Source organism: Capronia coronata, assembly GCF_000585585.1.
Source record: "Capronia coronata CBS 617.96 chromosome Unknown acBCG-supercont1.2, whole genome shotgun sequence".
NCBI lineage: Eukaryota > Fungi > Ascomycota > Eurotiomycetes > Chaetothyriales > Herpotrichiellaceae > Capronia > Capronia coronata.
In genome coordinates, this window is record NW_006912894.1 from 1,894,120 (window position 1) to 1,908,847 (window position 14,728).

The 14,728-nt window shown below is 51.2% G+C and overlaps 3 protein-coding genes across 3 annotated transcripts; all 3 read right to left on the reverse strand.

Moving 5' to 3' along the window:
* Positions 1–940: 940 nt before the first annotated feature.
* Positions 941–1,713, reverse strand: A1O1_02351 (uncharacterized protein; the record flags this gene model as incomplete). Its single annotated transcript, XM_007723262.1, has 2 exons — positions 941–1,158; positions 1,227–1,713. The coding sequence occupies 2 exons, from the start codon at positions 1,711–1,713 to the stop codon at positions 941–943; spliced, it is 705 nt and encodes a 234-aa protein (XP_007721452.1).
* Positions 1,714–6,740: 5,027 nt separating this feature from the next.
* Positions 6,741–9,125, reverse strand: A1O1_02352 (uncharacterized protein; the record flags this gene model as incomplete). Its single annotated transcript, XM_007723263.1, has 4 exons — positions 6,741–6,963; positions 7,035–7,798; positions 7,860–8,023; positions 8,882–9,125. 4 exons carry the CDS (start codon positions 9,123–9,125, stop codon positions 6,741–6,743), a joined length of 1,395 nt encoding a protein of 464 aa, XP_007721453.1.
* A 3,294-nt stretch (positions 9,126–12,419) lies between these two features.
* A1O1_02353 (uncharacterized protein) lies at positions 12,420–13,971 on the reverse strand (the record flags this gene model as incomplete). Its single annotated transcript, XM_007723264.1, has 2 exons — positions 12,420–13,698; positions 13,763–13,971. The coding sequence occupies 2 exons, from the start codon at positions 13,969–13,971 to the stop codon at positions 12,420–12,422; spliced, it is 1,488 nt and encodes a 495-aa protein (XP_007721454.1).
* Positions 13,972–14,728: the final 757 nt, after the last annotated feature.

Below are 14,728 nucleotides of genomic sequence, written 5' to 3' on the forward strand. Positions count from 1 at the left end.
TCTTCATTCCGCGCAGACTGGCTTTGATGGCAGGATTTGCAAGTGTGAGTTGCCTCTTGTCTCGTACCGGCCAGTGCACAGGCTGGGGTATTCTTGGCGAACATACGATCCAGTCCCTCCAACAACACCTTGTTCACAAGTTGGGATGGGTCCCGAATTTCCAGCCGGCCGGTAGGGTAACCCGAGTCTGCCCCAGAATTCGCTCACGAGTGCATCCGGTCAAGATGTTGATGGCACTGTCAAGGGTGATTTTCTCGTTCATGGCAACAAGCCCTCCGACCATAGACTTGACTTGCGGATCGGTGAGTCCGTTGATCATAGACTCCACCTTGTTTGATTCTGTCGGATCTCTTGCTTGTGAAGTGGAGAAAGTGAGATGAGGTCGATTGACTCGACTCTTCCGACCATCTGCTTCTCCCATGGTATGCTTCCATGATACACTCCAAAACTTCCTCTAGCCGTAATACACTATCGTCGGTTCCTGCTCACATTGTGTTGTCAACAGAGGGCGGTGTTTTCCAAATTGAGCCATCAGATCCGCAAGGCTGAGCGGAAAAGGGGAAGGACCCACATCGGCACAACTCTGTTCTGTCCATCCGACGGCTCAAACAACCACATGTGTTGCCAATGTTAGGATTGGTACGACTGTCTTATAACTGCTCATGAGGCGCTCCATGTGAAAGGACATGTGCCGTCGATAATTGTGACCATAGCACTATTCGAGAAGGCTGTATAGGGTATTGTCCATAGCGCAGAAATACGCAGGCTGTCATCTTGGGACAAAAGCAGGCTCAATTCTTCGATGTTTTGGCTTTAGCTCGAAGCGTAAGAATGCTTTTTCCACCTCGCACAGCATCAAAGACAAGAATGTCGAATCGAGATCTTGGACCTAGCGTTGTTGACTCCTGCTGGTATGATGGCTATATCGCCACGAGTATCTCTAGTGCTGTAGGTACCAACTCGTACTCGTGCTTATCTTTACCGGCGGGAAGGCGTCGGCACAAAGGTCGTATTGTAGTCCGCCTGCGAGGGTGCCGAACCAAGATGTATTGCCAGGTGTCATCTTTGTGAAGATTTGTTCGCGGAATTCCGAAGTTATATATATATAGGTGAGAGATCGAGTGACTGCCTCTGCGATCCGGTCTCGTGGAGTGGCGACTGCAGAAGTCGGATAGAGTATTACAGACATGGTTGCGAAGGGCGATACGGAATTCGCCATGTCGTACAGTACCAGGAGGAGGACCGGCAGGTGGCGTAGAAAGGCTGCATCTTAGGGCACGCCCGCTGGTACTCTCTCTTTTCAAAGCGGCTCATCTCCAGTTCGACTCCGGCAATGCGGTAAATGGGCACGTTGACCCCAGGCTGGTAGTAGTCGTGGTCGGCCGACCAGATCTTACTGGCCATGGTCCATCTAAGCTGCATCCGCTTGAGTATGTTGCCGGGGACTTTGTGGGCCAAAGACCCTCCCCCTAGGAGACCTTTATTGAGGAGCGATGCAAACACCTTGGGGTTAAATATATATACCGGCCACTTCTGGTATCTTGCTTGGTAGCGGGGTGCCGAATCATTAAAGACTTGCGTGGTCGACTCTTCGAAGATGACCCGGGGGTCTTCTGGTAGGACGAATTTGTCTAATCGGATCAGATCGTGCTTCCAATCCGGAGTCCACAGCAGGTTCAGGTAACCCAACAGGTCGGAGACTCTGTTTATCATGGGGGTTGCTGTCACGATTCACTGTGACACGAAGCATCGGCTTTAGCTTTGTGTTTGGCGCTTGTGAGATGCTTTCGAGGTTGTCGCGCTTGAACCGCTCAGCCACATCCAGACACTTCTTGAGAATCGAGTTGTTACCACCACGACATTCGGACGGGCAGTAGAGGTAAAACGAACGCAACACCACTTTTGAGCTGAAGGTCGGACAGCCCGCTCTCATTGGTTCATTAGGTCCTGGTCCAATTGTGGATCATTGGATGGCAGCCTCCGTTGGATGTCTCTGATCTTCTCTAGGAATACTTGGAGATATGACTGCACAGAGACAGCGGCAACAAGGCAACTTGGCACACTTGCGTCGCTTGTTAGGCGCCGTCGGGGTGGCTGCTAGACTCTTGGTCAGCCAGCACCAAGATCGTGGACCTTTCAGCCAAGTCATGGTTGCAATACCATTATGCTCCCATATACATCAGCCCAGAGAGGTGGAGCAAATCGTTCCTGGCCAATGCGGACACTGTCCTTCCGATTTTGTCGATGAAGAATTCTTGGAAGAAATCTGTACCAGCGGTGTTCACAAAGGAAGCAAGACTCGAAAGATGTCCTCGTTCGAATCTTGGGAAATTGGTGTGGGCTGAGCTTTGACGATCTTCGCAGTTGAGTTGAGTCACTCAAAGGAAATTCTTTGAGGTTATAGGGTCAGAATATCCTTGCATGTCAACAGGATATGAAAACATGGCCTTGTTTGTTGACATCCGCCATCGAAGCAGGCAGCCAGGGAGTTGCAGCAGCCTTGACCAGCAACAAGTTGCCTGTGTGCCATGACCTTCCACGGTGTCAATAAGCTGTGACAGGCAGAGTAGGCCATATAACACGGCAGGGATCGTGGGTATCGGTCTCTTGTGCGATCTTCTCAGATCTCAGACGGTGAACATTCAACCAGAATACAGCCCTGTTCCGCAGCGACAGCTTTAGATTCGGACTCAGGCCATCCACCCACCGAACAATCGATGACTTGGTCGTGGTCGTCGGGAGTAAGCATGGCATCGTTTTCATAATCAGGAAAAACCATATCTTCGTGTTCATCATCAGAAACAACCACATCTCTCATCTCGTAATCTGAGTTGACGATAGGTTCGCAGCGAACATGTTTGATGGTCAACCGGTCTACGCGCACGGCTGTTCTCTTGCGCATGACCACACTGCCACACTGTGAAATCAGAATTTCAACAGAATGCTCCAATAGTCAATCGGTCTGGTTCCAATCAATATAACCTTTGCAACAGGCTTTGCGAGCTCCAGGTCCATGTCGATTCGTCTTGGCCACATGGTGGAAGGACATATGGCTCACCGAAGAGCATTGACAGCTGAGGACACATCCCAAACTGGCGTAAACACCCACTCCAAGGGTTACTCGGGATGGAACTGATGGAAGTGATTAAGTGAGGTGCTGGAGCGTTCTTTCAGACACTGGAAAAAGAGGTTGACGTCGGTAGAGGGCGTGTGAAGATTGTTGTTTACGTCGATCGCGGCCAGTAATTGGGGCATTCAAGATCTCGGCCACGTCAGGGAGTCGTTCACCTTCCAGTCCGATCAAGGTTCGTTTCACTGGCTTTGACCTCACTTTCGGAGCAGTTATAAGGACGGGAATCTGGTTCGGTGCGAGACACCACTCTCTTCTGAGCAGGCAGGTTTTCTCCCAACATGATCGCGTCGTCCAGCCCTGCCTCTTCTGCAGTCCTCTTTTGCTCTATAGCCATCACATCTGTATAGTTGACATCATGATCTCCGTTGACGACGATCTCCTGAAAGTTGCAGTAAGCCTCATGCCGTTCTGCGCCCACCGGATGAATTCAGGGTTCATATCCCGCATCCTCTAGGTATTCACGTCCAGGGCTATGATATCCGCCGGCGGCTTAAGCCAGTGACACAATTTCCATCCGTCCTCCAGCGTTGAGTGGGTTGTTCTGAGACGTGAAGTTACCCAGGTTCATCCCTGGCTGTTGGTTTCTTACGTGCCGTTTCGATATCGGAATGACCTGGACCAGTTGTTTGAAGCTGTCGATAACGTCGAATACCAAGATTTTGTGACAGCTTTTCTGCAGATTCAACCCTAAAGCCGCACTTCACATGTTCGCAACCACGACTCTGACCGGGTTTCTGAATCGTTGACGCTAAAGCTGTCCATAGGATAGAGGTTTAGTTCTTGAGTCGCCTGTTAAATGGTATCGGGTCTCGCTCCCCAGTCGACATCTTTGGCACCAGGTTATACACCGGGATGCCCAGATTTTGGAAGAGGCATTCTGCCTCTCACTGGGTTTGTTTGTGGCCAGTTCACACAAATCAGAAGCGTGCCCGCATTCGAAAAATACACGTCTAAGTATTAGACATACCTGTTGGTCGTGGGTGTGTGGGCATCATTCTGGCAGCACTGTGTCGTTGGCCTGGCGTACTTGCACTCACCGTGCCGGACAGATGGGGGTCAGAGAGGTGCTTGGTCCGCCAGTTAAGACGCGAACAGCGCTGTCCCAGCTAGATTTTGATGTACTCTTCCGCTTGTCTCACGTAGACACTGTCTTTGACCGACTGCATAAACTCTTCAACTTGTTCAGGGTCTTGCGTACCCGCGTTGGCCATTATGCGCTGGCGGTCTTACGCGGTAAAGGCGCGGCTAACCATCTCAGACTCACCGGTAATTTAAGCCAACATCTTCGCAGTCGCGTTTGCGTATAGCCATTGGTCATACGTCTCCAAGACGCACACCAGCCAGATATACTGGACGTCGCTCTGTCCGATGCGATGGACTCTACCAATTATCTAGATGACTGTGTTGATGTTGTCTGGCATTTCCAGAATGAGAATCTGCTGGTATGCACCCTAGATGTTCAGTCCGAGCGCCGAACTTCTGGTGTTTGCCACGAGGAGTATCGTGTCATCCTCCGGGTCGTTGAACCGACGCAAGATCTCCGCGTTTTCGACGTCAGTTGTTGAGGGCCACAAAGTAAAAAACTTCAACCCGAGATTGTGGAGAAGCGCCCCAGTCACCCATTGAGTTGTCGGCCACCCGGCGTAGATTACCAGTTTCCCCTTAAACCTGCCGTCTTCATTGCTATAAAGAGCACAAAAGATCCGGCGGTATGACCATCTGGTAGAATGCCGCGATGTACTGGTGAAAGCCCACTCGAGTCGATCCTGGTTTTCGTGATATCTGGATATTCATCTCCATGATATCTGTACTTCGGGAGTCTTCCCAGGGTAGTCATCTGGTACTGTATGAAGTGTCGGCCTTGAGATCTGGGTCCACTTGAGACGTCTGGCCAGCAACGAAGTCAGATCGACTGCGTGTGGACGACACTCTCTCGTGTCGAGTTCCAGCGCCTTGATCTTCGAGAAACCTGCTTGATGTTCATCCGTAATCCACACTATATTGAATCACCAGCACACTGCGTGAAGACCGGTTATCTTCTTCTTCAGGCCAGACCCTTGTTGTCGGATCTTACAGTCTTGTCGGGACAGGATTGACGTGTACTTCCGCCAATCCTGACGTTCTTCCTATCTTGAAGACAGGATCTGTGAAGCCACTAAGGCGGGCTCCTCACCGAAGACTTTTCCTGGCAAGTTATTTTCTCGAGGTGCCTCAGATTCTGGAAGTGCGATAAGTGCCCAGTCCAACATCATGCCGGACTGTTTGTCTTTCCGGAATCTGGACAACGCCACAACTGGACCGAGGACGTTGTTTGCATGCGGATGTAAATTGGAACATTTTAACTTCTCGTTTTGTCGCTCGGAGAGACGTGTAGTTTTGAAGTCAACGATAGGCTCAACCTGAAGAACACCATCCTAGTCCAGTCGACGACCGAGGACTCCAGCATCTCTGGTGAGCGATGCAGTCGACAAAACATGGTTAAAGTGGTCAAGGAGTTGCAGCCGCTGCCTTAACATTTCCGTATGACCTTTAGGGACTACACCGGAGAAAGTCGGGAAACCCAATAGTCTTGCAGATAATTTCATACTGCACCACCCCGAAATTGTCCAGTCACGAAGCCTGTAGTGTGGCTTCTCGCTTATTCGTGCTTCATCTGAGCAGATCTCTCGTCGATCAAGAAACTGATGACCATGTCTCGAAACCAGAATCCTAGCCTGAATGTGATCCTCCCTCGTACAAAGGGAACATCTCGGCCAGGCATAACAAGCACAGCACGTCCCGGACGATTATGGACGAGAAAGGCCAACTGCTGGCCGCCCACTACCAAGACTGGATCTACCTGGGCAGGCAGGAGATCCAGGGCAGCCCGACGGACAACGGCCGTCCTCGGGTCCCACAGGACTAGCGCACGGTTGTTGTTATTCATCCTGCTCTTGTCAATGACTGTACGAGGCGGTAGGAGGACAAGGAGGATGGCAAGTTGACTCACTGGTTCGCCATTTCTGCTTCAACTCAAGTCGGCATCGAGGGAATTTTCTGGACGGATTGACTCACTAGTTGATTCTTTTGTTTGCTGTACAGTTGAAGGTCAGCTACAGCAGCACTAAGGCCTGACGGGTGTCGCGGGTGGAGGAACAGCATCGGAGGAAAGCATGGCAAACTCGTCAACTATCTTCTATTAGCATGATTCATTCGCAGATCGAATGTGAGGATGATATTTCCATACCGATGACCACACACTTCAAATTGACAAGGTCTCTTGTGACCTCCCGCTCAATCATTCTTTTCGTCTTGGCCTTGCCTGATCCTGGAGGCCATAGAAGATGAAGTTGGCTGCATGCAATATACCGGTGACATCCGCTTTCAACTCGGTTTTCGTGGAGTACCGCCTTTTCACTATTGGCTCGCAGAAAAGAGCTTGTAGCTCGTATGAATGGAAGTTCTCGATGCATTGATCTCCATATTCAATGCTTGAAGTACCGGCGGTCCCGAACAGACGACAAGCCGGCCCAGCACAGGCTGGGTTGTGTGTCAGGCAAGTTTCCAAGCACGATGCGCATTGCGGCGTGAGTTGCAACAGGTCCGGGCTGGTCGTGACGCAAACAGTCTAGAAGCTCCATCTTCTGACCCAGACGGTAAGAGGATTGGGCCGGCTCTTTCGTCCCACATCGGGTTTCGCCTTCACGGCCGGCTTCTTGGGTGCTTTCGTCTCGGGCTTCTTCTTCAGGCTGCCTGAGGGTTTGGGTTGGGTGGTTCCATCGTCCCCTGAATAGTCCGTTTCAGGCCCTGTCTCACGCCAGTTGATTCCGGGCCAGCTCCTCAGGGGCGAGCTAGTAAGACCAATACACCCCAAGATAGGGGCCAGACGCGATGAGGTCGAAATGTGTGCTGGCAGTCGGACCAGCGACCGGGGCAGGCGCGGCGGCAAGGCGACTCGCAGGTGGGAGAGCTGCGAATATCTCCTGGAGGATAGGAGCGTTCGGGCGAGAAGCCAAAGGACTTGAGAAAAATGTCGGCCCCTGGAGTCGCAGGAGCATCGCGTTCGAGGCGACGCAGCTTACGCTCGGCAGTCCGGAGTGCCAGGTGCAGTCGATGGACGGCTCTGGTCAGGTCAACTGGACGCGGGTAGTGGTATGCGTAATGACCATATCGTCTGTGTCGTCGTCGGTACTGTGAGGCGTAGGAAGTGGTCGTGGACGAGACTGTCAATGTCATCGAAAAGACCTCGAGGATACCGTGCATCGTCCTCCAGGGTCTTTCTATCGTTCCAGCTGCCCAGATTCTGTAATAATGACTTGTTGTTGGCGCTTTGAAATCGAGAATGTGTCCATGATAGGTACCATTGCGATCATGCTCTGCCTGCGAGATGTACCTCCAACCACGGTAGTGGAAACGAAACAAACGCTGAATTTCTATTTCGATGTTTCTGAGATGAATCAGAGTCAACATGAACTCCAAGACTAAGTTGTTGTACAGACTGAGTCTCCACAATGTCTTCCATTGCGTCTGGATCCGCGATGGAACTTTGTTGAAGGTTGTATATATATAAACTCTGCCAAAGACTGGAACAGGGGTAGACTCGATTGCGATCACACGAGCGTAAGACTCTGAATTGGGTTGCGAACTGCCCCCGTCCGTCCATAGATATGAACCTATGGTGTCGATCTGCAACACACTTGTCGGGTGAACTCAAGAACTACAGTAAGCTCAGAAAGAGCATACTTACCGCTTGATTGTAAGATTCGACACCGCCGCGAAAGCCCTCACCATAACACCGCATTCTGAACTTTGGCAGGCTTGTGGTTTTCTCGTCAAGATCCCCTATCGTGGAGATATATAGAACTGCGGCATCGAAACCATTCGAAAACGCCTCAGAGCCGGCGTTGGAATCTGGTTACAGATTCCACACGTTCTTGTCTTTGGATATTTTGTGTCGCAGCCAAGTTGTCGCATTGCTTGTCCACATTGCCAGCCATACGCAATTGCCCGACTCACAAACGGCCAGCAACGACCACAAGTAAGGCTGCTGGTGATTGTTCAAGATACACGACGATAAATCGTGATGGAAACGCACTGTGGTTCGCATTGTCCGAATCCTCATCGGCCATTCTTCGATAAAAACGTGGCTGTTGATTGGTGATTTCGTACAAACAAAATGAACTGGGATGGTCTACTGTTCGAAATAAAATAGATGGACGAACCCCCTGGTGGGACAGGCAGACCCAAACTGCGGTCTTGGACTTGTTGATCTGAAATATTTTGCAGCACACAGTACCCCCAGTCGTTGATGGCGGTGGTGGCCAGAAAGCAGCCCTTGTCGCCGAGGATCCATTTGGCCGGGTCGCTCAATCTTTGGTGGTCGAACTGCTGGAGGCGGGCTTGGCCGTACTCGAAGAGCAGATCCATAATAGCCATGATGATTTTTTAGTTAGCTCACCTGATGATGTTTGCTGTTGTAGATGGCATGCTGAATGGCAACATGTAGCATTTCAAGCCGCACATTCGTTTTGTTGTGAGAGTATGCTATTCGACCCCCGAATCAGGGGTGCGTGTTCCACAGCGAAGATGAAACAGTTGAAACAGCGCGGTACGCTGGACCTGTTGCCCGTGGATCATAGCGTTGGTCGAGGTAGCGCGACCTTGTTGGCTGAGGTGATTGGCATTAGCTGCCAGCAATTGGACGACAACAACATGGCCTTCGCGTAGATTATCATTGCGTTAGGCTTCATCCTCAGATGAGTCCCCCACCTGGTGACCTGGAATCCTGGATGGCTTGGGTGGTCGGATTGTATGTCGCTAAGTCCCCTGCTTCGTCTCCATCGCTGTCAGTATCATCCTGGAAGTCGTCATCTTGCTCAGCAGCTCCACTCGTTGCAGTTACGCGGTTCAGTATCCATTGCATCTCTAATAGTTGAAAATCAGGCAGTGGCCGTGATGATGGGTCGTCCGTCTCGGTGCGGATCTCTTCAAGTCCTTCATATCGTAGCTTCATAGTGTCGCGAACCCAGTACATGCACGTGTTGGATCATCGAATCTTCTTGGAGACAGGATCCATGATTGCTTGTTGAAGACTCTGAGCAATGCCGCAACAAGACATATATTCGAACCAAGATCCAGCCTTGACGGTACAGTCAGCGACGTCAGGATGACCGATTGCTCTGACGCATCGCTGACACCATGGGTACCTACGTTGACGTTCGCCGGCAGGAACAAGTGGCACCGGCATCGGGGCCAGCTACGATCGGCGTTTTCTTTCAGCAATCGGTCGACAAGGTGGAAGCCTTCGCGGAAGGTCGAACTTCGCATTGCGCAGGGCGTTGTCAGCGGACGTACTTGTCAGAACGGGTGAAAGATGCGCTTGAAGATAGCTCCCGAAACGGCCGACAGAATGTGTCCTTGTGAGCTATAGCACCAAGAACATAGCTTGGTTGCGTTCTCCGAATCATGATTCAATTCGACGTGCCGGTTGCCTCTCACGGCCGGGAACCCCTATACTTTATGACAGAGGCAGAGAAACTGCATATCTCTTGGAGGAACCATTCCGAGTAGACAATTGAAGCAGTGTGGCAATGCTTGTTGTTGCTTGTCTTCCAGCCCAAACCTGTTCTTAGAAGTGCGAGATGCAGTGTTCCGGCTCGTGGTCTCGGCAGCCTTTCCAGTCGACTCTCCAAGTGCACCCAGCACACTTTTTGTTGTAGATATTCTCTTGCGATCTTCTGTTTCGAATACTTGTTTCGTGTATTCGCTTCTCTGGAGATATTCTGACGGATGCTGGCCGAGCAGGACAACATACTGGAGCCTTCCTGGATATTTGCGCCGAATGGCAAAAGTAGGCCATCTGACGGGCAAGACAATCTAGATCCAGGGTTAATTTGTCGGATGGCCGAATGGACGCGATTCGGATAAGGCTGGCTGGCGGATTAGGGGCAGTGGTTTCCTTGAGGATGTTGGATATCTTGATGTTTGAAGGACCCTTGATACCTCGACTTGGTTCTGGAGCAGGCTCAACAGACATACCTCGCGGAGGAGGTGGCATCTCGGAAAGATCAGGCAAGTCGTCCTCACTGGACCAGGAGTCATCATATGGGATGAGTGGCGGCACTGGAAGACCTTTAGAGAAGGAATGAAAAGATCTGCATCCTTGAGCCGTCCAAAGTTGAGCACGACCGGCCGAACAGCGGTAAACATGACCTTGAGGCCGGTTACATCTGGTAGTCCGAGGTATCCTATGAGCTTTCTCTGATTACTCCCCAGATTGGTCGTGGTCTCCAGGCAGTAGATGCCATCGATCCAAGAATTGGCCTTCTTCCTCGCTTCACGATAACCTGCCAGCATAACCGGGCTCCAGTTCTTGCCCGTATCCTCCCGGGTCATCTGGTCTATCGAGAACTAACGATGTATGCCGCTGCTGTTCGCTGCAGTGCGGGATGAACGAGACGACAATGAGACAAATGATGAGAAGAGTGGCGAGGCTGACCAGGAAATAGTCGTAGGTGCTGAGAACGTCGTCGAATCTTTATAGAAGCGTCGTTACCCGTGACCCAAGGTTGTCTGCTGAAAGAAAAACCAACCGATGTATACTCTTTATCGTGCGCATATCGACGCCGACAGTCCTAACACCGAACGTGTAGCAACGTCTACCATTGTCTTGGAAAATCGCCGACGGGTATACCGTCCTTGAACCTCGGTGCAGGGGGTTCTTGAATGAACCGTAGTTTGACTCGAATCCGGTATTAGCCCCGTATTCTGGTCATTGGCAATTGTTGTTCTCTATGCCCCGTCTCGAAGTACAAACTCGACGGCTTTGGATCGATTCTCGGTCATATTGACGGTCTATACCTGTTGGTGGGCCAGAGTTCTTTGCCCTGATAAATACCACGTTGTCTTGAAGCGAGCATCTTTCGACCTTGGAATGTTGGGTGTCGGACTGTCCATGTTTGCGTGCTTGAAAAGTTTGGAATGGAGGGACGAAGGAAAATATAGACGGACGGACGGGAGGATGGATGGATAAAGAATGAAGAACTGATCTGGCAAGCGTATTCAACACCAACTGGGGGATAGTCTTTTGGATCTGATGGTCGTGTTCCCAGCACCGGGCTTGTTGACTCTAGGGAACAGCCTCGTGGCAGATCCAGAACCAGAACCAGGACCAAAGCTGCAGAAGCCACAAAATAGTTGCCCAATACCGTTGCAATTCATAGCCACAATCGTTTCGCGCTGCTGTAAGACCATCTTGTGAAGGATTTGCCAATAGGTCAATACATCGTTGTACTGTTGAATCATCGTTTTGTGACACAGTTCCAGAAGATGCGGAATCCATGATAGAGAGACGACGACGCAAAAGACGTGTGTTCGGTCTCGTTTTGCAGTGTCCGAACTCCCTTCCGAGCCAAAAACTGGTTCAAAAGTCCCAAGGATCACACTGCTGGCAGTATATATCGACAAGCCTGCGCGATCGAGGATGTTGTTGAAAGCAGATTCGAGACATAGAAACTGGTCGTGCAACCCAACGTGCGGTCTCCGTGTTGGGCTATCACACAATCCGCAACGTCACGATGTCCAATGGCCCGTACACAACGTTGGCACCACGGGTATCGTCGCTACCGATTTCCGGCATGTACCAGCGGTTCAGCCATCGAGGCACGCTACAATCACAAGTCGGCGTATGAGAAACGCATGGGAAGCGCAGCGCTTACCAAAGCAGATAAAGAGACTGTGATTATGATTGAGGGAGCAGTCAGAACGTATGCAAGAAAAGACAGCATCCCAAGGAGAAAGTGCTCAAAACAGGTTTGCTCTGGGTTTCTGAAGGTGCTGCTTGCTGGACACAGTGCCTGTTTCTGTGTGCGTATCTGAGTTCTGCATGTATATATATATAATTGAGGATGAAGGAATCTGGAGGAAGAAGAGGAGGAGGAGGAGGAGGAGATGGACCGAGAGAGACAATGGAGGATGAAAGATGGAAGATGAAAGTATTCGAGGAAAAGTCAGAGGAGAAATGGAGATACTTATACCTGTCTGCCATGGCTGGGCCACTGTGAAGGATTGGAAGAATGATTCATCCTTTGATTTCGAAACATTCATTGCTCGAGCACGTCAGTCATTGCATGCATCTTCAGCGTTTCGTATTGACTCCATTGCGGATTTTCGGGTGGGAAGATACATCTATTGGATATATATCACTAGTTTCATAGTCACCGACCGATACTTGTGGTAAAGCTGACACATTTGTCACCCCGAGGATATGCACTCACCATCTGTCCCATCCTTGCCATTGAGTTTGTCGTCAATCGAAACCTTTCACAGGAGCCAAATAGTCCAACTGCGAGCCTTGGTCTTCCTCGTGGTCATGGGATTCCCCTTCACCTCCGTGGCAACTTCGCCGCCCGTGCCCCTTGCCCGCCAGAACATTCTGCACGAATCCCAAAGGACTGAGGATCTGGTCATCTGGGCCCACTAGCTGAAACATCCACCTGATCCATTCATTGGAATCGGTGACAAGGCTGTCCAGATCCGGCACAGCATCCAATGTCTCATGCGTGACGTGCTGGAGTGGTGCGGTCATTGGGGCTGTGAGTGAGGCGAAAGAAGCTGGTGACAGTATGCTGGCTGTGATTGCAGACCTTTGTGACTGTGGCACTGAAGAAGCATCCACTCTGCCACATCCATCTGGACCTTCCGCTGCCCCGGCGTTGACCTTGTCCAGGAACGAACCGATCACCTCGATCCGCTGGCTGTACGTCCCCTTGAGCATGCTTAGCTTACACATTTCAGGAATGCCGCCCAGGACCACAAATGTGGCTAGATCTGCATCAGTTGGGGGTTTACGATTCCGACCTCTGAGCTTCCGCTCGATTGTTCCGGCATATGCGGGCGCTCGACTCAACAACCGCAGATGCTGTCGACAGAGCTGATAGAAGTTATATGCCGGGATGACTTCGGTACCGGGGTAGAGAGGCAGGAGAGTCTTTACAAACCGGGCACATGATGGACAGGAAGCAATTCTCTCTTCCTCAGTGCCCTGCCTTGCTTCAGAAGGTGCTTTTGGGCGTGGGTGGCTCGGATGTTCGAAAATGAGCATTTCCCTGTATTTCTCTAGAGAGTGGTAGATCGTCCAAGCAGCCAAATGTAGGCGTCGAATCAGCTTCAGTCTGTAGGGGCCAAAGTCGTCGAAGCGTGGACAGCTGGGAAGCATGTAGATCTTCATGTGTATGTACTCGACGGTGACAGATAGTATTCTATCAATTTGAGCTTGCCGTCGGAGCATTTGCAGGAGATAATCCGTGGAGTTGCAGAGTAGTGGCTGAGGGTAAAGAGTTTGGATGTAGTTGTAGGTATATTGCGCTGTTTCGACATCTAGATTATCCTCTGACGGAGGACAGGTATGCTCGTAGGCGCATCGCTTGAGCAACGACCGTGTTATCGGCGTGGCGTGTGCCTGAAGAAAACAGTAGATGGGGCGAGAAGTCAGACGCAAAGCCAATATGTCCGTCGGAGGGAGACAACAGAGGATTTGGACGACTATCTCGTGCGGTAGCGAAAATAAAGCCTCGCCTAACTTTTGCCTGGTCCATAAATCAGCATTGGATATCATCCTGCCTGAGAGACGCCGTGTATGGAAGTACTGACGCGGCAAGATCAGACCATGTGTCCACCTGCTTCGCCGACTTGGATCTCTTAGACCGTGACAGACGAATCGACAAGCCTGCCAGACTCGATCGCCGGGGTTGTTGTCCATCCCCTATAAACGATTGACGCGAGAATTCCTCGCTTGAGGAGCCATTCTCAAGTATGGTAACGGCGGTTGCCCGCCGAAGGACACTGGTCACCATGACCATGCTGGCATCAAGATGAGACGGGTATGGGATCGAATCGAGTTTGGACTGGATCGAAATGCATCTAAGTGGGTGAATGGCATCGAAAAGAGCGTTTGGCTGGCGCAACCACCACTGCTATGGTGGTATAGGTGACCAAAAGGGCAGATCGCACGTTGGTGAGCGAGGACGGCGCGTGAATGAGGGTGGGAAAAGGATATGACCAGACGAAGGCAGCCAGCAGGTCTGGCTCGGGTAGTGAGTATATTGGAGGAATCTGTGGCAGAGGGTTCAGTCCCGCGACTCGTACGTTGGTTGTAGAAGCAACTGCTGCTACTATGCATCTCGACATCACGGACGCTGCGGCTACGTATCGGCGGATGGCGGCGCGGGTGCCGCATTGAGACTGGTACCAGACAAGCCTCGCCAAACTTCCAGTGCCACGGCAGGTACGACGGACATCTCCTTATAGGAAGGTGCAGTGCAGTGGTAGCTGAATATAAGGTGGACTCTGCCGCCCAACCAAGAGCATTGACCTCCGGCAGCCTCCGTCGACCCCTGAACGATGAAGAGACCCAACAGAGACGACTGACCCGTATATTACCTAGGTAGGTAGGAAAGGTGGGTATCAATTGATGATGTGGCTACCTACCGACTACTAGGTCCTCTTGTTGTCGACCATTGCCTGTGTCCTTGTTGCTGCTGCCTACGACTTGTTGCTCAAATACCAAACAGAGGGAGCAAAGAATGAGGGAAGCCTGTGCTGGACTGTTGTTGGCCT